This window comes from Sturnira hondurensis, unplaced genomic scaffold (genome assembly GCF_014824575.4).
Source record: "Sturnira hondurensis isolate 20B ecotype Veracruz unplaced genomic scaffold, ASM1482457v3 Scaffold0006413, whole genome shotgun sequence".
NCBI classification, from domain to species: Eukaryota; Metazoa; Chordata; class Mammalia; order Chiroptera; family Phyllostomidae; genus Sturnira; species Sturnira hondurensis.
The window spans coordinates 23,310,760-23,332,413 of NW_028079044.1; the positions used below are offsets into that span (position 1 = coordinate 23,310,760).

At 50.3% G+C, this 21,654-nt stretch overlaps 1 protein-coding gene across 1 annotated transcript; it reads right to left on the minus strand.

Annotated features, from left to right (window-relative positions):
• Window positions 1-5,405: 5,405 nt before the first annotated feature.
• On the minus strand, window positions 5,406-21,448 carry GDF6 (growth differentiation factor 6). Its single transcript, XM_037049011.1, has 2 exons — window positions 20,956-21,448; window positions 5,406-6,617 (listed from the first exon to the last, which is right to left on the minus strand). Exons 1-2 carry the CDS (start codon window positions 21,377-21,379, stop codon window positions 5,656-5,658), a joined length of 1,386 nt encoding a protein of 461 aa, XP_036904906.1. The 5' UTR covers window positions 21,380-21,448; the 3' UTR covers window positions 5,406-5,655.
• Window positions 21,449-21,654: the final 206 nt, after the last annotated feature.

Consider the following 21,654-nt stretch of genomic DNA (forward strand, 5'->3'; position numbering starts at 1 on the left):
AGGGCCTTGAATAACTTTAAATCTTCTGCTATGATTTGAATATTTGTGTTACCCCGTTTGTGATGTTGAACATGGATGGAAGGGTACAGAGTACCCAGGGCTGCAGATGTTACCCTTTTCCCAACCTTCAACCTTAATCCAATTCTCCTTGCTTCCTCAAATAGTTACTACAAAGGAGGGGGCATTCAGCTTTCAGGGATTCATGAGTTGGGAAGGAAAGGAATAAGTCATAAAAAGTCTCTTGTGCCCATAGAACTAGATGTGGAATGAGGTATATGGAGTTTACATTAGATGTCTTTTAAATACCTGTAAGAGTTATAGCTCTTCGAGACAAAAAGAGTATAGAAACATGTATGGAATTCTGATCACCTGAGTTTAATGATGGAGCTGGAAGAGGGTGTGGAAAAAGAATGTAAAGGCAGAATAATCCGATAAAGTGATGGTAAAGCAATTTTAAAGCCAAAGGTGAAAGCAAAGAAAGTCCTAAGATCATTAAGTAGCTGTGAAATCCAGTTGATCGGTGACGAAGATGAGCTATAATCTTAATGAGAGTATAGAATTCAATTCACTCAAATCGGAAGGAAAAATAAGTTCATGGCCTATCTTGAACCCAAGAGAAACCAACTCATTAGAGTCATGGATTTGGGGTTCCTGTCATTAAAGTGACTATTGAAGGTAGTTGCGCGTTGGTCAGCGTCTCAGAGAAAGTCCTTCTCCTTCCTAGGTCGAAGCCTCTGCTACATTTGCAGCCGTAGCCTGCTGAAGTCTCCCAACTTGCTGGCGACACTATGATTTTTCAGTAGTGGATTAGTGTTTTTACCCCCAAAATATTGTAGAATAGATTACAAAGACTAAGCAAATCAAATCTACATAATTAACACTTGTGTGAAGTTCGAATACCACTTTTTGAAATCATTGAGACAATCTATATATTTGGTATTTAAGATGTTTGCAAATTTTAAGAAAATATAGTTTATTAAGGCATTTAACACATTAGCCTTCTAATATCAATTTAAATAGATCATTGAGTAATTAAGTTTAGATACTTGATGTTAAGTCAAAAGGATAAACAGTGTTCGAATGCTTACTAGAACTTAAGCATCATTGCATTTAGAGATTTATTAGCTCTACTTGGAGTGGTTTCAGTGGAAGGAAAGCTTTTTCTTCCAAAGATATTCAGAGGGCTTTAAAGAGAAAACTGAATACTTTAAATTGATGTAAGTAATGCACAGTATTTAAAGCCATCAGTATTTAAAGCCAGTTTATTAACTAGGTTTGTAATCAGAAGCGATTAATTAAGGGAGGTTGGTCCAGTCAACTTGAGTTGAGGAGACATAAATCAAAAGCTCTCCTGGAAGTGCTTATTAAAATTAATGGACTTGTAAATAATATGACATTTCTAAATTTATTTATTCAACAGATTCATTGAGTGTCTGTGATGTGTTAGGCACTATTGTGCAAAAGATGCTCAGAATATAGTAATGAACAAAACGGGGAGACCAGTGTTTTGGGGGGACTACATTCATTAAACTTAGGAGCTTTAGAGAAAAAAAACTAAGTTATCAAGACTTTGACTTGAATATGTTGGATAGTATTGTTAAAACAAGTTAGCTAATCTCTCCAATGCATAAAAGGTCCCACAAGAACACCAAGAAATCACATTGACAAATGTCCCCATTCATCTTTGTATCATCAATGCCTAGTTCACGCACACCCTCAGAATTATGTGTAGTTTCAGTGCTGTTTTCTCGTATTGCCTAAATTTTTTTCACATCACTCACAAGTGACCTGAGTTAACCAAGATTTCCTTTTTAAAATCCAAGTGTTTCCAAGGTCGAGGAGCCAAGAGATATTTACGTGTTTGTGTGATTCAATTAAATTGTGTTTCTCCTAACATCTGAGTTAAATAAAATTTATGATGGAGGGCAGAGAGGCAAATAACTTTGGAGATGGAGACATTTGTGCAGAAAAGGGAAATCTGTAGAGTGGAGACATGTTAAGGAAAGGGGCCAGGTGTCTTTGGGCTGCTGGGGGGTTAGGGGAACTGGGAAGAGGCATATAAAGAGTGGTGGAAAATGCAAAGAATTCTCAACTATTTAAAAAACAACCTCTGCTCAGGAAAGAGAAAGACCTCTGTTTTGTATTCCCGAGTGGTTCCCTGTTCCCCAAATCCAGAAGTCAAAATTGCTTTGTTAAAAATTTTCATTTGAAAGCCCTGGCTGGCGTAGCTCTGTGGATTGAGCGCGGGCCTGCGAACCAGACGATCGCGGTTCGATTCCCAGTCAGGGCACATGCCTGGGTTGCAGGCCCGTTCCTTGCAGGCTAACTACCAGCAGGGGACGCACAAAAGGCAACCATACATTGATGTTTCTTTCCCTTTCTCCTTCCCCTCTATAAATAAATAAATAAAATCTTAAAAAAAATTTCATTTGAGTAAATAAAGCTTTTGTAAAACGACCTGGAAACATAAATGAACATTGTTTTCCATAGGAAAATGTTTCTCAGTTATAAACAGCCTGCTTACAACTAGTCTATGGAAACATGACCTCTTTGTAAATTGACCATTACTCTGATCGTCAAAGCACGAAACCTGCACCCAAGACAGTTTCAGAAAACTGTAGACGAGAATCTACAGAAGTCCATCAACGACCTAAACTATGGGTTTTTCAAGGCAAGCCTGAAGCTAAGAATTCACGGAGTTTTGCAATCCATACCCAAGCATCCCAGCTGCCTCAATTCATACATTCATTCCAAAACCACAGGCAACCCTGGGGGCTGCAGTGGCAGCCCCCACTGCTCCACCGGCTGGCTGCCCCAATCATTGTGGCTAATTGCAAATTTCCCACACTGACATTTAGGGACCAATCAGAGAGCAGACACGTAATCTGGGGGCACAACTATACAGAGGTGAAACTCCTTAGGCTCTAGGATATGAAAGAACTAGGTCTAAATCTCAATTACTACCCCCTGGCTCAATGCCCATGGCTGGCAATTTAAACTCTGCACCTGTTTCCTCATCTGCAAAACGGGAATTATTATCATAACTACCTCATGAAGATTCTGAGGGCTTTAGGGGAGATAAAGCATGCACAACATTATTTCTAACATGTAGTAAGCATTCAGAATCAGGGTACTGGGTTCCCTAATTTACAGAAGGTAAACATCTAGAAAAACATGTTGTATATTCTGCTTCCAATAGGCCATAAATGTAAGTAGTAATTACCAACATCTTGGTTGGCCTAGGTAATTCACAGCTTTCTTTTTTTCAACATTAAAGAAACCAAGAAAGAATCCAATTTCTATTGGGGACCTTGAGATGCTAAAATGGAGCACAGGCCTATAAACACTGTTCTGATAGCTGAGAGGGATTTGGTGAAAGAACATTTCATGGGAAGAGAGTTATGGAAGAGTTATGGAGAAAAAGTGTAATTCTCTAAATGATGGCTCTTAAAATAACCAGTGTCTTTTTCGACCGACATTCAGTCCCATACTGGAACAAAACACCCAGGCTGAGTTATTAAGGGAGAACACGAGTTTAATAATACAGTATTAGATTGAGAATCATCCAGGAAAAGTATACTGTAAAAATGTTTTGAATATCAATTGACCTCTGGTAAATTTAGTGTTGTAAATACTTGCATTATAGTGAGGTAGACAGTTTAAAAAAACTCTCCATTAGACAGACTTAAAATCTTGTAATAATATTTAGGAAAATGATAACATTAAGAAGGAATGAAATATCTGATTAATGTTTAACTTTGTACAACTCGAATATAAACTTTAAAAATATTAGAAATTATAACATTTGAGTGCATATAACATTTTGTACATTAAGATGAATTGCATGCTATCCATTTCCTCTTTGCACTTTAAGTCGCCTTAAATAGACAAATATATACAGCCTTTAACAGAACAACAGTGCATCCAAAGCAAATGTGCATTTTAAATTATTTCTCTTGGCCAAGTCTTTTTTTCCTCAGCATTTTATATTAATATTTATTATCATTCTAACCCTTCCTTTGACATACTGTAGTTCTCTGAACCAAACAAGCAATAGGTTTAGATCAAGAGAGAGCAAAACCACTTTGGAAAAACAAAACTTTTTTAATGGTTGATACAAGTTCCCTTGTTTAAACCACTTCATGGTCAAAGACGAGAAGGAAGCAGACTTTTCAAGGGGCTTACTTATGGGCAATGTGGGCAATGTTTGAGAATAATAGTGGTGCAGACTGGGGAAAAGTTTCTGTTCTTGACAATCCGGGAGTGGCTATTCCAATGGCTCTGTGCTCTCTCTCTCCGTGCTTTCATCCACCCCTGCCTCCTTCCTCACTGCCAGCTCTCCATCTTCCACCCGAAGCTCAATGTAACACTTAGCTCTTTTCACAGTTTCTCACTACTAAGTTTTTAAAACATTGCCTAACTGGTAATTACAATCTGCAACAATTCTTTTGGGCAAGCCCTGGGCTATTGGTGGCTGGTAATCTTCCAGGAATGTCAGAGAGAGGAGAGGAAACACAGATTTTAAAGAAACTTGGTAGCCTGGGCCTCGTGTACCATTCATCCTTCTCTGCTCCAGGCCGGCCCCTTCTCCCCATCCTCCTGTGGGGCCCAGCATCTCCCCTTCCAACTTTGCCCTTCTACCTCGGAGGTCATTTTCCCTCTGCACTTCTTTCTTACCTTAGCTATGTTGGTCCCCACACCTATTCATTTTTTTAAGTGGGAAATTGCCTTCCCCTTAAAATGAGATGTCTGAATTTTGGCAAATTCTGTTCAAAGAAATCAATTAGAAACTGACATCAGGAAGGGCTTTTCCTAGGTTACCTTCAGCCAGGGCTAATGCACCTCAGTGTCAGGCATCAGAGACAGGCCTCGTGGTTTCTCATTATCCTTCAGGGGGTTCCCTTTGGACTCATTCCTGTCATTCCATCCATACCAGCTTTCCTTTCCCTCACCACAAAAAGCAACTGTAAAGGCAGTGCGACCTGAGCTCCCTGGAGTGTAATACAGGTTGCCAGTTCCCTGTACTAGGAGAGGCCAGGGCAGAGCCCATCACACTAGTAAAAAAGGCCAGCTTGGGCCCACCTCTCTCCACACTCTTCTAAAAGCAAGGCCTTTCTTGGCTTTCCTGTTCCTGGTGCTGATTCCTCTATTCTAACACGCTCTGCTCAGGCGGCCACAAGGCATGGGCTATAACGTGGCCAGAAAAACACATCTTTTTTAGACAGGTAGAGAACAACCAAGATGTAGTTTGATTGTTAAAGGTGATTCTTCCTCCTAAATTGTTTTCCTTCTTAAACTATTTTTTTTTTCAATCCATGAAGCAATTAAGAAACTGGTGTCTCCCCTCCCCCCACCTTCTACCAAAACCTGCGGAACACACAAAGAAATCCAAAGCTGCAATAATAGAGATAAAAACTAAAGAAATCCTCCTTGGCGTGTTTTTCCAAGGAAGCCAAGGCAAGGAGTGAAAAACCCTATTTCCCTTTGGGCTGGCAGGTGAAAGGTTCTGGCAAGGCTGAGCTCCCTCCTCTCCCAAGCGGCTGTATATTCAGGCTGTATCCCCACCCTCTGCCTCCAAGGCCGACTCCTCTTCCTGCTTCTCTGCAGTGAGGCCTCCTGCGGTCATGGGCCAAGGCGGCAGGAAAGGCGCCGCTGCTACCTGCAGCCGCACGACTCCACCACCATATCTTCGTATTGCTTGTAGACCACGTTGTTGCCGGCGTCGATGTACAGGATGCTGATGGGAGTCAATTTGGTGGGCACGCAGCAGCTGGGCGGGGTGGAGCCGGGGTCCATGGAGTTCATCAGCGTCTGGATGATGGCGTGATTGGTGGGCTCCAGGTGCGAGCGCAGCGGGAAGTCGCACACGCCTTCGCAGTGGTAGGCCTCGTACTCCAGGGGCGCGATAATCCAGTCGTCCCAGCCCAGCTCTTTGAAGTTGACGTGAAGGGGCTTCTTGCTGCAGCGCAGCCTGGACTTCTTGCCATGACGCTTGCCGTGGCGGCTGGTGAAGGCCGTGCGCCGCCGCCGGCGGCCGGGCGAGGGCAGCCAAGGCCCGGCGTCTGGGGAGCCCGACGGTAGGGGCCAAGGCCCTTCAGCATCTACTCCCAGGCCCGCAGCCTCGGCAGAGCCTAGCTGCTCGCGCGTCTCGGTGAACAGGTTCTTGCTTTGCGATCGTGTGAACACGACGAGCAGGGCGCGTTCTTGGGGGGACCGCACCTTCCGGCTGAAGCCCAGACTCCGAAGGTCTGGGAACTGTGGCTGCTGGAGCCCAGGCGCGCGCTCCTCGGCCTCCTCGGCTGCCTGCTCGCCCCACGCGGCCCGCAGCTCCAAGCACAGCTGCTTCCACGGCTGGTGGCGCAGGCCCTTCCACACGTCGAAGACTTCCCAGCCGGCCCCGGGCGCCCCCTGCAGGTCCAGGGTCCGCGCGTCTAGCAGCTGGGGCGACTGGCAGGGGAACAGCTGCACGTGGAGCGGCCCGGCGGGTGGCCCCAAGGGCGCAGCGGACGCCTGGCGAAAGAGCCGCAGCTCTGCGCCCACCAGCTCTTCTTTGTCTGAGAGCGTGGACACATCAAACAAATACTTCTGTCTCCGGAGAGCAGTGTGCGGGAGATCGTCTGCAAGATAAAAAATAATTACAGTCAGTTTCACTTAAGGGGGAGATCAGCCCGGTGCTGTGCGGCTGCCCCCGGGAGGAAAAGGGCGGGGAGCAGGGCCGGCCGACCCGGAGTCCAGTTGGGCCAGCCCGGGGCCGACCACCCGGGCTAGGGGAGGCGCATCAGCCCAGTCCCCTCCTCCCCGTCAGCCCGGGACTCCCAGGGCGGAAGTCGGTGGCTGCTGGAGAGGCGGCCGAGGCAGCCTCCCGGCTTTTCCCCCAGGACCTTGCAAGCAACCACTAATGTGCCCTTTGTGGTTGCGAACCTGGGCCGCACTTCCCCCAGCCCCCCTCTCAGCTGGCTCATTCTCATCATTCACGGCTCAGCTTAAATGTCACCTCCTCCGAGAGGCCATCCTCTACCACCTTGATCTACAGTAACCTCCCTCGGTCACTATCACAGGACCCCGTTTTATTATCTTCCTGGCACTTAACACTATCTGCAATGAGCCTCATTAATATTTCTCTTTAGTGGTCTGTTCTCCCCAGCAACACCCCTCCCCCCGCCACCAGCCAGTGGGAGCTGGGGGCATGTCAAGCCTATCTCGTTCATTGTAGCACTTACAGCCTTGCTCGACCTAGTGTACATGCAGGTCAACACGTGAGAAACTTCTAGAGCAGCCATTCTCAATTTGGCTGCCGGCGATAATCACCTAAAGAACCTAAAAATTGCCAGCTGCCCGGGCTTACTTCAGGCAACTGAATCAAAACCTGAAAACAAGGCCTGGGTATTGGGGTTTTGTTGCTGTTGTTGTTAACTTTTTTTAAGCTCCCAAGACCGTTTAAAGGTACAGTCTAGTTTAGACCCACTGGCGGTGTAGGGGGAAGTTTGCTGCCCATCGGGCAGACAGAATAACGAGTTACGTGATTTCTTTCTTTCTCTTTTAAATTCACCATTTAAACACAAACAAAAGAGCAATGAGGTTTTCAGAAGCCTTTCTTCATTTGCAGGGGGTCAGAGGAAGAAGCACACACACCAGGCGTCTATCCATTGAGAAGATCCTACAGCCCATGAGAAACAGACACTTCTGGAAGGAGAAAGCCTCCCTCTGCCACAGCCCCACACCCACCCGCAGTGACGTTCTCCACTCCTCCACCCACACGACCTGAAATCTGCTTGCTTTTCGACTAAGCCTGAAGATAAATCTTTAGGTTACAGGTGAGAAATAGAAATTTAGGGCATGTGAGGGGGTGGGGGATAACTGGCCTTTAAAATCCAAGGTGAGTCCTTTGGGATGAAGACAAAATTGAACTTTCTGGGGGTTTGGGCTTTTTGTTTTGTTCTCTTTTTTTTTGACACATGTGTCTATAAAGCCCACTCCACTTCAATGTGCAAGGCAGAAAGTTAACCAGATTTTTCTGGGCTGCTTGCTCATAAAATATTTACAACCGAGCAAATACAAAAATCCCCAAAGCCCCCAGCTTTCCCCAGAAGCTAGTAAAGCTTGGGTCAATTTCAATAGTAAAAGTGTCACTGGGTCCCAGGTCCGACCTTCACTGCCAGTCCAGATGTAGCCCCAGGACACTGGCTCTGGAGCCTCAGCCATACCCGGCCCCTGCTCTGGGCTGAGGGTAGGGCTGGCTGCATCGCTCGGATACACAAGTCCCAACCTGAGAGGGAGCTGCGGGAAGGGTTCGAGAGGTGAAAAGGGAAACGCTGCTGGAGGCAGTTGATTTATGGAAGCCAAGACCTTCAAACTTACCAGGGTCACATTAAAATCAGTGGGAAGTCAGCACACTTTCTTCTCCTTTACAGAGACCTGTGTCTGCCACCACCATCCCTGCACCCAGGGCCTTAGGCTGCACTTTCCTGCTTCTGATATTTCTCCCCCAACCAAGGCTGTGGTGAGAAGGGCGACCCTAAGGCACTTGCTGCACCAGCTCAATGTTGTGAGGCCTGATGAGTCTTTTCGTCCTTACGTTGTCCAAAAGCACAGAACAGGTCTCTAAAGTAAGTACCCCTTTGCTCCCATTTTACAGATGGGAAACTCAAGACTTGGAGAAATGAAGTTAATTACCAAAGTCTGAGAGCTAGTAAGTGGTGAGGCTGAAATCCAAACCTAGTTCTGTTTAATGTTTCCACAGTGGGAACATTTAGCCCATAAGCCCCATTGCCCCAGGGCCTCCCCATTATATTCTAGGTACAGGAATCCAAAAGCAGCCAGTAGCTGCCAGGGTATAAAGGATGTGACATAGTCCAAACTGTATTTGCAGGGCTTGCTGGGATAAAACGCGTGGCTGCGTACATACGTAATTCCCGGGAGTTTGTCACTGGCTGGAGAACGTTAGGCAGGTGCAAAGGATGATTTGTTTCTCTGGTGCTACACAGAGAAATCAGTCTGCTTTTGTTTGCATTTTTAAGTGAACTAATCAATGCCTATCTACACAGCTAAATCACATTTCTCTGGTCCTCAGGAGTGGTCAGACAGAGAAAAGTATCTGTAGAGAGAGGGCTCTATTGATTCTGCAGCCTTGGGCATTCTTACTCTTCCCAGGGCTTGGGAAAGAGTGCAGCTGGGGACTTCAGCCTGTATCCTGCTCCTTCTCCATAGCAGCTTCATTGCCTGGTTTCATGGACCTCACCTGCAAGTGTAGGTAGGGACACCCTCACAGGACCAAACTCCCAGGCTACAGGTGCACACCTCAGTGCTGTGATACACTCTTAGGAGGACAGGTCTGATGGAGAAGCTCTTCAGGCCCTGGAAGTGGGCCCAGAGCTCTTTGGGCAAGAACTTTATGGCTCAGGTACCGCAATAGAATAGTAACTCTTAAAGCCACTAAATCTGCTGGTGCTCCTCGATCTGCATCCTCAGTTTCACACAGAAGCTTGTTAAAAATGTAAATTCTCTTGGGCCTTAGAGGTTTGTGGTGGGGCCCAGAATATGCATTTTTAGTACGCTCCCAGGCGATGCTGATTCTGCTGGTCTGGTCTGGGATCCCACTTTAAGAACCACTACTCCAGATGAGTACTCCCTTGGTGCTTCAGATTCCCCACCATTTGGGGAAGGGCACTACTGGAAATGGACAAGATAGGGCTCTCCAAAGCACAGGGCCCAGGGCAGGGTTGAAGGTGGTACAGCAGAATCAAGTCACCTTCTTGCCCCAGTCCCTTCCTGCCTTCCCCTACCTCATCCAAATACATATATATATTTTTTCAGCCACATGTCCTCTCACTGGGTGTCCTAAACAGTGTCCCAAAAGGTGGTTGCTCTGTGCAGCTCCTCCCAGACCACATTCCCCACCTGTCTGGACCTGCTCTGGATCCATGTATCACAGAAATAGCCCCAAGGAGGCATCTGACCTGGGGAGTGAACAGACCACTGTCCTTCTGCTGTGACCCTGCAGACACCTTGCCTATTGACTGGGCATCACAAGGCTCAGCTCTGCTGCCATGGCCACTGGTGTAGGAAGCTGGCCCTTTTCACAAGCCTCCTCTCCCATTAAGTCCTGTATAAATGAGGGCCCTCTCTCCCACACCTTTGACGAGAACCATTGCACCTTTCATTCCAAAATCTGTTTGTGACACTTCTTTACATCATGGGAATGAATCATTTGCCTTAGGCCTTGAAACAAAGTTGATCAGCAATACATCATGATATTTTCTGTTTTGTTTGTTTTTTTATTTTTGCTTTTAATTTGCATCAACCCGGCTTGCCACAGCTTGGCTCAGACCCCAGTTAGCTCAATGTTTGTTGAGTATTAGGGAGACCTTTCAAGTTACAATCACGGGATTTGCCCTTATCAGCTTCCACGGTGGTGGTAGAAGAAGGGACGGGGGAGGAGAGGAGAAGGAGCAAACCTCCTGCATATCTGAGGGAAATTCTTCATAAATAGGCCAGCCTTTTCTGAGTTCAAAACAAGTTGGTGAAAGGCAGGGGATACTTCAAATGCACATCAGGTGTGCAATGGGTAGAAATTTTAAAAAGAAAGAAAATAAGTAAATGGAGGAAAAAGCGAATCATTTGCCAGATGGGGACTTATTAAGCCCATGTGAAGTGAATGAACTCCCTAAGAAAGGCAAAGGCATCCGTGCAGGGTCACAGTACATGGCTGGAGGAAACCAGAGAAGCAAACAAACACTAGATAGGAAAGGACAGGATGCCCAAGGGGCCATAGACCAGACACCCTGGGAACCTGAGCCCCTGGAAGGTGGCTTAAGGGAAATGCACCAGGCCGGCCCACCCACACTCTACCTGATGCCTGGCTCCCCTGGACCACCTTGTAGATGGTTTCCTGAAAACCTGCCATTTCGTTTGGTCTGGGGCAGAAAGAGCCCACACTGCATTTTTTCTAAGACTGCCTTTTCGATAAGGACACCGCCCGAGGTCCCTGTTGAGAGTCCTAGTTGGAATTTCCGTCACTCACTGGCCCAAAGGTAAGACTTCTCTCAACTCCCAAAACCCACTGCGCCAAAGACTCTGGGCTCCCCCAGTGTTCCTCCACACCAGTCCAGCTCGCTGTGACCTGGGCCACTACTGTCTGCTGTCTGGTCTGCCCCCACCCGCCTCCTCCAACCCTCCTGCCAAACATCACACCCCATGCTGTCCTCAAATGCACAGACCCTGCTTTCCAACTCCAACTCCCCTAGGTGGAAGGGGTGGGAATAATCACAGTGTTTATAAAGGAAACTCCAGAAGTCTTTACAGCTAAGCCTCTCCCTCACCCCTCATTTTGAGCCAAGGGAAGCAATGAAGTTTATGTGCCAGGCACTTGCTCCTGGCTTTGATGGCCTTTGTCCCTGAATCCTCACCTCAAGCATCTGAGGTGCACCCTACAGCTCTACTCATTTGTAGATGAGGAAACGGGGGCTCCAGGAGGTGTCTCAACTTGTCCACTATCTTGAAGCTAGTGAGGCACAGGATTTGGAGGTGTTAATACCAACTCCTGCCTTTAGTTCTGTGGCCACACCTCTCTAACAGGGTCTGACAGGGCCTTGGAGCAAAAAGGGAGGGAGGAAAATGAACACATATTCATCAGCAATGCCATTAAAAAAAGGGACTGACTTCCCCCAGGAAGTCAGCTTCCTCCTCCAGGAGTCACTGCTTCCCTGGGTCCCTCGGCTGTAGCACTGCCCTGAGATGCCACAGTTGGAAATAGAGTCTGGTGTACTGGGTGAGGAAAAATGAACCACTAGCCCTCTCCCTGCCACAAGCCTCTTTTCCCATTAAATCTATATAACGGGAGGCCTCTGAGTGCTCCAACAATGACACTGTCCCAGGACACAGTGGTCTTCAGGGCATCCCTTTGTACTCTTGTCCTGAGGCAGGCCTCTGTTGAGATGTGAGCCTTGCAAATGGCTGAGCTTGCTAAGCATCCACAAAGAGGCTCTGATTTAGGGCATGGTCCACACAATTCAGCCTCTCTAGGGTGCTTCTACTTGACCACTCAGCATAATAATCCTAACAGGAAACACTGGTGTCACACTTATTATATACTGGGCACAATCTAAATGCTTAATTTACAATAATTCATGTAAAGCCTCAAAACCACTTACCAAAAAATATATCACCATTATCTCCATGCTATGAATCAGAAAAATAAAACTGAGCTTAAAAGCAACTTGCCTAAAATAGTATGAGACCTGGTTCCCCGTATCTGTGCTACCAACCTGGACATCCCAGACTTGACCTCTGTGCCTGGCAGAATCCCTGACAAGGTCCAGCTCTCTCTCTTGCTGTCCTTGCCTAGAGGAAAGGATCAACCCCTGGTCTCCAAAAGTCACTCACTTTCTAAGCAGAACTGAAGGAATGAATTGGACTTTTGAAAGAATTTATAAGGAAACTTAATTTTCTCATCTACAAAATGAGAATAATAACACTAGCTTACAGTCACTGAGCGAGGGGTGGAAAATGAGATAAGGAGTGGGAGAGATATTTGATGATATGTGCAAATATTAGTTACTCTGGACAACATGAATGAGCACTGGAATCTAGAGTCTAGGAGAGGGAGAAGTAGACTTGAACCCTGACCTGTGCTCTATTGGCTGGGTGACCTTGGGTGGACTGAGTCACATGATCTCTTCCAGATTCATATGCCTTACCTATAAAATGGGAGAACGACCTCCACTCTGCAGAGTCATTGTAAAGGTCAGAGTCAAGGCACCCAAGGCACAAAGAGTACCTAATGAATGCAGCCAGTATTATACTACAACTACCTGCATCCATCTACGGGGAGTTGAATGCACCTGGTCTCCTCTTGGCCTTATTTGAGGAGATGCAGTTTAGTTATCTCCATAGGATTTCCAGAAATAGTGGAGGAAAGGTGCTGGGCAAGAGGGATAAATACAGAAGCAGATGCCTCTGGTTCCTGGTCATGTAAGTTCCAGAGAAGAGCAAGCCTCATCCCTATCACCTTGATCTTTTTCAGTCCCCCCCCCCCCCAAGCCATATCCACCACTGTGTCCCTCCCACAACACCAGGTGAGCAGACAACCTCCAGGCCCAAACTTCATTTCCGAGAGGGCCCTCCATACAGGTTTGCTCCTCAGGGCCAGCGCTAGCCAATATGCTAATCCTTTTGGCTTCCTGGCTGGGCGGTAGCAGTCCTGAAAGATCTGGGCATTAATCTACCCTGCCTCACTCCCTACTTCCCCCCTTTGGTGCCCTTTCCTGAGGCAGAGTCTGTGCATAGAACCAGCCTGGGGTGGAGATGGGGGCAATGTTCCAAATCTTCACTCTGCAAAAGCCAAGTGTGTGTTGGAGGGTAGAGGAGGGGTTATAGCAATGAATGACCCCTTGGGTTGCAGTGTCAGCCAGCCAGCAGTTCGAATCACCCTCAAAGTTCCCCTTGGTTGGTCTACAAGGGTGTGTGTCTCCTAACCCACTACCAAATCCTCAGCCCAGCTCCTCTCTGGGTCACTCAGCTTCCCTGGCATTTCCCCCAATGAATTGTCCTGCATTTCTCAGCTTCTTTCCTTTTTTCAAAGACCAGAGGGGCCCAAGGTGAGTTTTCCACAGAGTGTTGGAGAAGCTTACCCACCTACTCTCCAAGGTGCTCCAACCCCACCACCCTCCTTCCAGGGTGAGCCTGGGCCTTGTAAACCCTGTAGGATTAAGCAGGTCCAGTGGCCTGAATCTGCAGAGAGATCTATGTCATCAGAGTAAACTCTGTGTCAGCGTGAGGCAAAGGCATGAGGTTGGTAGACCTGACTGCACAACCCAGTTCCCAGTGCCTCTCAGGAGCCTCAGCCTCCAGAGCCAGTGCCCTAGGCAGACGCTGGCCAGCCCCCCTCTCCCGAGCACTGGGCACCGGGCATGCCCAGCGGGAGTCCGAAGGAGCTTCAGGGAGGCTCCTTTTGCCCCTAGAATAAATTGGCTTCGTTTATAAAGAAGTTTCCATGAACTTGGCGTAAACCTCTGACTGCGCATTCTGAGAAGGGCCCAAGAGCCAGAGACACGATGTCGAGATCCAGGACACTTTAGCAGGCTTCTCTTTTCACTGTGGTCCCTCCCTAGCCTCCGGACTGCAGCAGCTCAAATCTTAACTTGACGTCACTTTAGATAAATCCCAAACAGAAGCTCAGTGCGGTTCCCACACGCTACCCACTCTCCCCACCTTTCGGCTTCTCGAAATCGACCTGCGCCCGATGTGCCTCTGCTCCACTGTCCCCCAGACGTCGCTGCTCATCCCCTGGGGCCGTGCTCGCAACGCCTGCCTGGGACGTGGAACTTGCCAGGGGCCGCCCCCCCTGTGCTGTCTACCAGTGGTGCCTCCCAGGAGCCCTGGAGACCGCCAAAGGCCGGTGGTGGCAGCCCGAGGTGGCGGCGGGTGGTGGGAGTGGCAAGGAGAGTGCAGGAGGAGAGAATCGCAGATGTGTTGAAACCCTGCCCTGGGCAGGAACGGGATCGGGTCTTTGGACTCAGGAACGTCAGTGTCCAAAGTGGAAGAAAAGTTTCCCACTTCAGATGGTTTCCCTTCTCAGACCAGTCCTGACGTTGCAGGTGGGGGAAGGGGTTCAAAATGGCTTGTGGTTGTGGGTATGTGAACCCTCAGGGGCCAAGGGTTTTCTGCGCAGGAGAAACCTCGCCGATGGGTTCTTCAAAGTGTTATGCCTGGCGCAGCTTGTGAGGGAGAGATCGCCCAACCCTGCTCCTCCTGGGGAGACTCCCGCTATAATGAGGTAGCCAAATGCGGGTTGTGGTAGCAGCTACGGGCCAGAGTCTAGTCTCGTTCAGTGTGGTCCCTTCGTGTGTGTGGAGTGGGGGCAGGACCCACTTGCCTTGAAGCCAGATTTGCAAAGCAGGCCCGCCGATTCTCTTTGGTTTTTACATTATTTAGGAAGGGGTACATGTAAACCGTTACCACCACCACCACCCCAAAGCCAGCACTCTGCGCGGCCTTGGCTCCCGCTTTCTTGGGGGCTCCTGAAGCTAAACTCTGCCAGTTTGAGCCAAAGGCCCGCCCCTCTCCTCTCTCTTTCCTCTCCTCTCCCTCCCTCCCACTGTGGGAGCCCTAAACCATGCCCCGCCCCCAGGCTCCCCGGCCACTAGCGAGCTTCCCGGGGCGCGCAGCTCAGGCCATGCGGACCCGAGCGGCTCACAGCCCGCCTCCTCCAGCTCCCACAGCCCCTCTCCCCAAGCGCACCCAACTCTCCGCCCCCAGCAGCGCTAATGGACTGTTCTGGAAGTCAGGAAACTGTAACCCTGGAACCCATTAGGCTGAAGAGGACCTATTTAATTCCTGTAAACAGGAGATACCATTTAACCAACATTGAACTTAAAAAATAAACATCCCGGGCTTTTTATAAGGAAGGGAGAGAGGCAGTGGACGCCAAGCAACGAAATGGCCTGGTGGACCCACGTTCCCGCTTTCCACGCCTCATGTCCTCCGCTCAGACCCCGTCTCCGGGCCCAGAGAGTATCATTTGAGCAGGGTTGTTCAACACTCGAGGGGTTGTTGAACTAATGCCCTTCACTTTACTTAAAGCCCCAGGATTGTTGTTGATTTGCTGGTCCGCTGGTGCACGCCGCAGTCCCGGAGAGAAACACGAGTTCTTATTCTGCCCTATTTCTATCACGCCATCTCCCCCATGCCTGTCCACCAGGTTCTCTTCTCCCTCTCTCCAAGCCGCTCACCGAATCCAGGGAGGTGTGCCCCCCACCCCCGCGCCAGCACCCCGAGAACTCCCTCTAGAGAAAAACAGGGCGCGCTGGGGCCTCCTCCAGTGCAGCGCCCCACGTTTCCCTCGGGCCTTGACAGCACTTGTCCTATCTGGTCCAAGAGGGGGCCTTTCATGTCCGAGTTCGGTTTTCTGAGAAGATTCGCAAGGCCTGTCGTGGACTGTGGCTTAGGTAAAAAAACCAATATATATATATATAATGTGCAGAAATGGCAAGGATGTTTGAGCACGTTTTTCGATCCCTTCCCCCTCCAGCAATTCGGAGGGGCCAACTCCCAGAACCAGAGAGCCGCCTGCCGTGGGGAAAACGCTCGGTGTCCTCAGATTAGCATCTCCTGCCCAGAAATCTCTCCCAGAATCCCGACGCCAACCTGCACTCTGGCTGCAGATGACTCTAGACATTCGGAGCTTCATGCTAAGGCGGCCCCTGGAGGGTCCTGTGGAGCAGTCCCTCGGGCCTTAAGGATGCGTGTGACCATAACTGATATTTAACAACAAGCCAGTGGCCATGGGGCTGGTTTGTGGCCTTAGTGTTTTAATCATTCCTACCAGAAGTGCAGAACACACTGCAGTCTAAGGCGTCCTTCCTTCACCCCCCGGGCTTTTCCCCAGGCCCTTTCGGTTCACCTGGTTGGAGAAGGGTCCTGAACCTGCTGGGCAACACAAACCCCCGGGCCGGACTCCCCGGGGAGTGCGCGCACACGCTCACACTTGGACGCTCAGCAATCCTTTTCCAAGGCTGTTCCCTCTTTCCGGGGAAATAAAGCCTAGATTGGAACCTTCTGCCGGCTTCCTCGCTTGGCCGTCTGGTCTGCATTAGTGTTTTTATAAGGGACTCAAACAAATCGAATACAAGGTCACCAAATAATTAACAGTTGTGAATTCCCTCCGTCCCCATTAAAATACTTCCCCGCTTATATTTCATTTTCCGTTTGCCAACGACAACAGGGTCCGGGCAAAAGTGCTTCTGCGTTGATTACAAAAGCGCTCTGCGGCCCAGGTCCACCCAGAAACTCGCTGTTTTGCATAAACACGCTGTACCAGACGGACTTCAGTCGGAGGGGAACTCTGCCACTCGTAGAATGCCCTCTTAGCTACCCTGCTCCTCTCGCAATTGTTCTGCCCTGCCCCCCGATAATCGCAACCCAGAAGGTAAACCAAGAAGCCAACAAACAATCAGCCACAAACTCTCCGAACATCCATTGCTAGGGTGTCAAGTTCTTCAAGGATGTTCGATCTCGTTTTGGTTTTTATCTGTTCCCTACTGCCTCCTTTCTGAGAGTGCTATTGTAACCCCCCCCAAAAAAATACTTTCAAAGAGTATTCTTATTTCAAAATCATCTGGAAACCTAAGTCACAGCAATATTCTTAGACTCATTTTGGTTTCCTCATCGTTGGGAGGTTTTTTGGTCCCCCTTGTTGGGATTTTGTGACACTTTTCACTACATAAACTGAAAGTCTGGGTTTTGTTTCTCTCCCTCCCTCTCTCTCAGCCATGTTGAATTCATAGATGTTCTAATTGTCAGACTTTCCCAGGTCCCAGTGTTTTAATGAGTTATCTCTTGTACTCAATGTAATTTCTCTATATCTAGTCGGGTTCATTCTGATCCTACGACTGTACTAACACACACAGGCACACACTTTCTCATCTTTATAGCTCCAAAGTCATTTAAAAGATCAATATGAAGGCATTTTTAGAAGATCAGGGACAGCATGGTTTGTGCCCTTTACATGGTGTCTAGACCCTTTAATCCAAAGTCCCACTCCGACTGCTGAGGCTTGAGAGACTGCAAAGGAGACTAGAGGCTACTCTTAGATGGGGCAGGAAGTCTGTCCGTCGTTTTGCTTCTCGCCACAGTCTTTTAGACAAGCCCTGCTTGCTTATAATGCTATAGACACGCACTCGGGAGCTAGAACCAGATATGAGCTCCACCTCTCACTAGATGTGGGACTTCAAGCAACTTGCTTAACCTCTCTGTCTTCCATCATTCCCTTATATAAAAAAACACTGGTTGTAGCATTTTCCTGGAGATTGTTGTTCGAATTAAACATATAACAGGTTTTAGCATAGCCCTTGGTGCACAGTAAGTGTTCAGTATGTCTTGGTTACTGTTATTACCCCTGAGTGTTGGGATAACAAGTCAAAAGGAGGGACACGTTGGGCGTGGAAGGAGGGGGAGAAGGTGCCAAGGAGTGTGCAGGACAGAACGCGCTGTCTTAATAGATCTAAAGCGCTCTTCATTCACTGTGGAAAGAGTTTGCCCCTGCTCGTCCACGCTTAATCGAAAGCTTCAAGTGAATCTTTTGAGGTTCCGGATTTTCGGGTGAGGAAAGCTTTTTACCAATACTGCACGGGAAAAAGTAGTCCATGCCTGTGAGCCGGCTTCGGGATTCCTGCCATTTCCTTTGCTTCCCGCCCGCCCCAGGGACCCCCGCTCCTGGAAGCCAAGCCTGCCACATTAGATGGCGATTTAAACATCCTCGAGGCAAGGCGCCAAGTGAGCGTGGCTGGCCCAGCCCGCGGCGGCTGCCCGCCACCCTTTCCCTGTTGCCCCAACGTCCACGGGTTGGGGGAGGGGATGTTGAAAGGGTCCGTTCGGTGGAGAGTCCCCACGTGAAAGGGGCGGAAGTCCTCGCCGGGCCGGGGATGCGCGGCTGGCGGGTCCCTTCCCTCACGGGAGACTAGACACCGTTTGATGTGTTATGACATGAACCCCCAATTAGATCACTGAGTTGAAACACTCCAATCAGGGGGCCCAATGCTAAACAAGCCCCGGAAGGTCCAGCCCGAGGTCACCGCCGGTGACACATCAAATCAAAATCAGTGAGAGGGAAAGTGAGGCTTTCCCTTTATCAAGCTGAGGCTGTACCCCTCCTCTGTGTGCCCCCTCCAGCACTCCTTCGCCCTCGCGCGGTGTGTGACCAGCCGCGTAGCCTTCCCAGTCAGCTAACTGCCCGTCTTCGAGTTTTCTGGGAACCCGAGAGCGTGGGGGAGACCGCGCTTTTGAAGCTGTGGTCCAGGTGGTCACGCCGCTTCTCCTCTGGCGGGGGACCGCGTGCAGCTTCAGCTCTCTACGACATTCCGGAGCTGAGGCCGGACGTCTGGATCTCGGTCCGGCTAGCCTGGAGACCTTGGCTCGGAAACAGAGACTCCCCCCACCCCCAGCCCGGGCGCACGGCCAGGCCCTTCCCTACCTCCGGCGCCCAGGGGCGTCCAGCGCGGTGCCCGGGGAGAGGCTGCAGCTTAAGCAAGGGTGAAGCGAGCCCGTGTCTGACCCAACCCGAAGCCCCCAGAGACTTTCCTGAATGCCACAGGCTTCGGGAGACACCTCCAAACCGCCTGGAGGGTCCCTTGGTCCTGTGCCAAACTTACAGGGCTCAGGGAAGCAGCTAGGGGTGCCTGCTTGGGGGAGGGGCGGAGAGTCTTGGAACTTCCCTTAGGGAGAAGAAAATGCGCGCCCAACTGCCCTCCAGCTTGGGCTTCCAGGATTTCTTCCCCTGGGGAAAGGCCTCTTGAGAATTTTTCTCTAAGCATCCTTAATATCATCTTCGACTAGGGCGGTAGAAAAGGAGGACAATAAACAAGATTAGGAGGGAGGGAAGCAGAAGCAAAGGTGGGGGTGGAGGCGAAGTGGGCCAGCTGAGCCGGGAGCACGGCGGCCAGGGACATAGTTCTAGCGCTACAAAGACACCACGTGTATACACAAAAGTGGCTTTAGAAGTCCTAAAGTCACAGCGTAACCCCGGCGTTAATTTGCTGCGTGGACCTTTCAGCAGCTCATGCCCCTTGCTGACCTCTGGCTGCAGCATCGAATCCAGCACGGGCCGGACCCTAGCATATTGGACCCTTGCCCAAAAGGAAGGTAGCTGGAAGGGAGGAGTCTGGGCTCTGGAACCCGGAAAGCCTCGGGCTATCAGTCGGCTCTGAAAAATTTCAAGGACATGCGGGTACCCAGAGCAGAGCAACCTCCTCAGCCTGAACCCCGGGGTTGTGGATTCCTGGGCGGTCCCACTCTCAGTGACCAGCAGTGGGGGGCGGGGAAGGGTCAACGCGCGGATCCAAGTCTGGGCAGGATAGCAGAGCATAAACCAGCCTAAAACTTTATCCCCTCCTTCCTTTCTTCTCGTCCCCTTCGCCCCCCCTTTCCCCCTCCTTTCCCGTCTCCATCCCCATTAATGTCTCTCCACTTTGAGAGCAGAGTTCCGGCGCCTGTGGATCCCTCTACAATTTCTGGGACTGTGGAGACCTCGAGGTTCTCTCGAAGGCATCGCTCACACTGCAGTACAACGACTGTGGAAAAGGGGGTGGGGCGGGCAAACGCTTCTGTAGACTCACAGGCAGGCGCCCGCACTGGCAAAGGGGTCCTAGAAGGCGCGCGGAAAGGGGAGCATTGGCTGTTGGCTGACTGAGGAAGATGTATGTGCACATCCATGCATCCGTGTGGTTTAAGTCCTGTACCAATAAACCCTAAACTTATTAGCTGCCCCGCCCCTGCTCCAGGCTCGCCCTGCCGATTGCCCCCACTACCCCAGCAGAAACTACTCCGCTGCGGCCTCGCGCGTTGTGGTAGCAAATAAGTCCGAAGGCGTGGGGCTCTCACCCAGCCGATGATCCCCACATCCAGTATAGGACAAGCCCAGAACCCGCGCAGCCGCGGGGAAAGGGTACTACCAGACTCGCGCAGCTCGCTGACTCCTCCTGCGAACGCAGGACTCACGTCTGCCGACTTTTCTCGGATCGGACGGGAACTCGTGGTATTATTGCCCCCGGGCCCACCCGGTTCCGACCCTAGTTCAGACCTCGGACCCTGCACCCCGTAAAACCTGGGACCCCGTGGCACGGTTCCGTCAGGATCCGCCGCGACCCCTCTCCATCCCAGACCTTTTGCCCGCCACCTCCCGCCCTCGCGCTTCCTTTACGAGCCACCAGAGGAGCGGCCACCACGCTGCTTTCTGCAAAAGACGTGAGGAAGAAGGAAGAAAGAGAGAAAAGAAGGAGGAAAGAATGATTGTAAACTGTAATTAAATCTGCGGCCGTATCAAGAAAGTTACTCGAACTTTTGAAAAAAAAAAACAATTCAAGAAAAGAAAGGCGAGGTGTGCGGGACGGGCAGGAGCTGGAGCAGCGCCCCAGCCGCGGAGCTCCCGGGGAAATGAGTGGGGTGTCTTTTTTTGCCACTTACCTAATCCTCTGTCTACAAAGCTGCTGATCGTATTAGCCGACTTGGAGGACTGGAAGAAGCTGGCGTTGATGCCCAGCTTCTCAGCGATGGAGTAAGTCTTGTAGATTGACAGCATGTATTCGTGGGGCACCACGCGTGGGCCTTTGCCCGGAGGCTCCTGTGCCTGGGGCTGCTGCAGCGGCAGGCGCGGGGGCTCATCTTGTGCCAGCGGCTGCGGCTCCTGGAGCTCCGGGGGCGCCCGTGCTGGGGCACTTTCTTGCGGCGCCCACGGCATCTTCCCTTCCTTGCGGCTTCGCATTCCCTTGGCGGAGCCCAGCTCGACAGAGGACGAGGCGGATGAGATGGAAGCCTGCTGGAAGCCAGGCAAATCCCACAGGAAACCGATGAGTAAGACAGCTAAGAGCAGGACCCTGGGAGTATCCATGGCCAACGAGTGGCAACGTCTCCCGAGAGACTGCGGCACAGCGCGCGAGGAGCACGGAGCGGCTGGACAGCGGCTGGGGCCAGGCTCCTAGGGCTGAGTCGGAGTGTGAGGATCTTGGTCCCAGCTACAGAAACCTCGGCCCCCGCCACGCCCCCTCCCGCCCCTAGTCGGGAGGGGGGCGGAGGGTGGGAGGAGAGGCCGGGTGATGCGGGCAGGAGGTGTGGGGGAGAGGGTCCGCAGAGCGCTGTCGTGGCAGGGAGACACAGCGCCCCCTC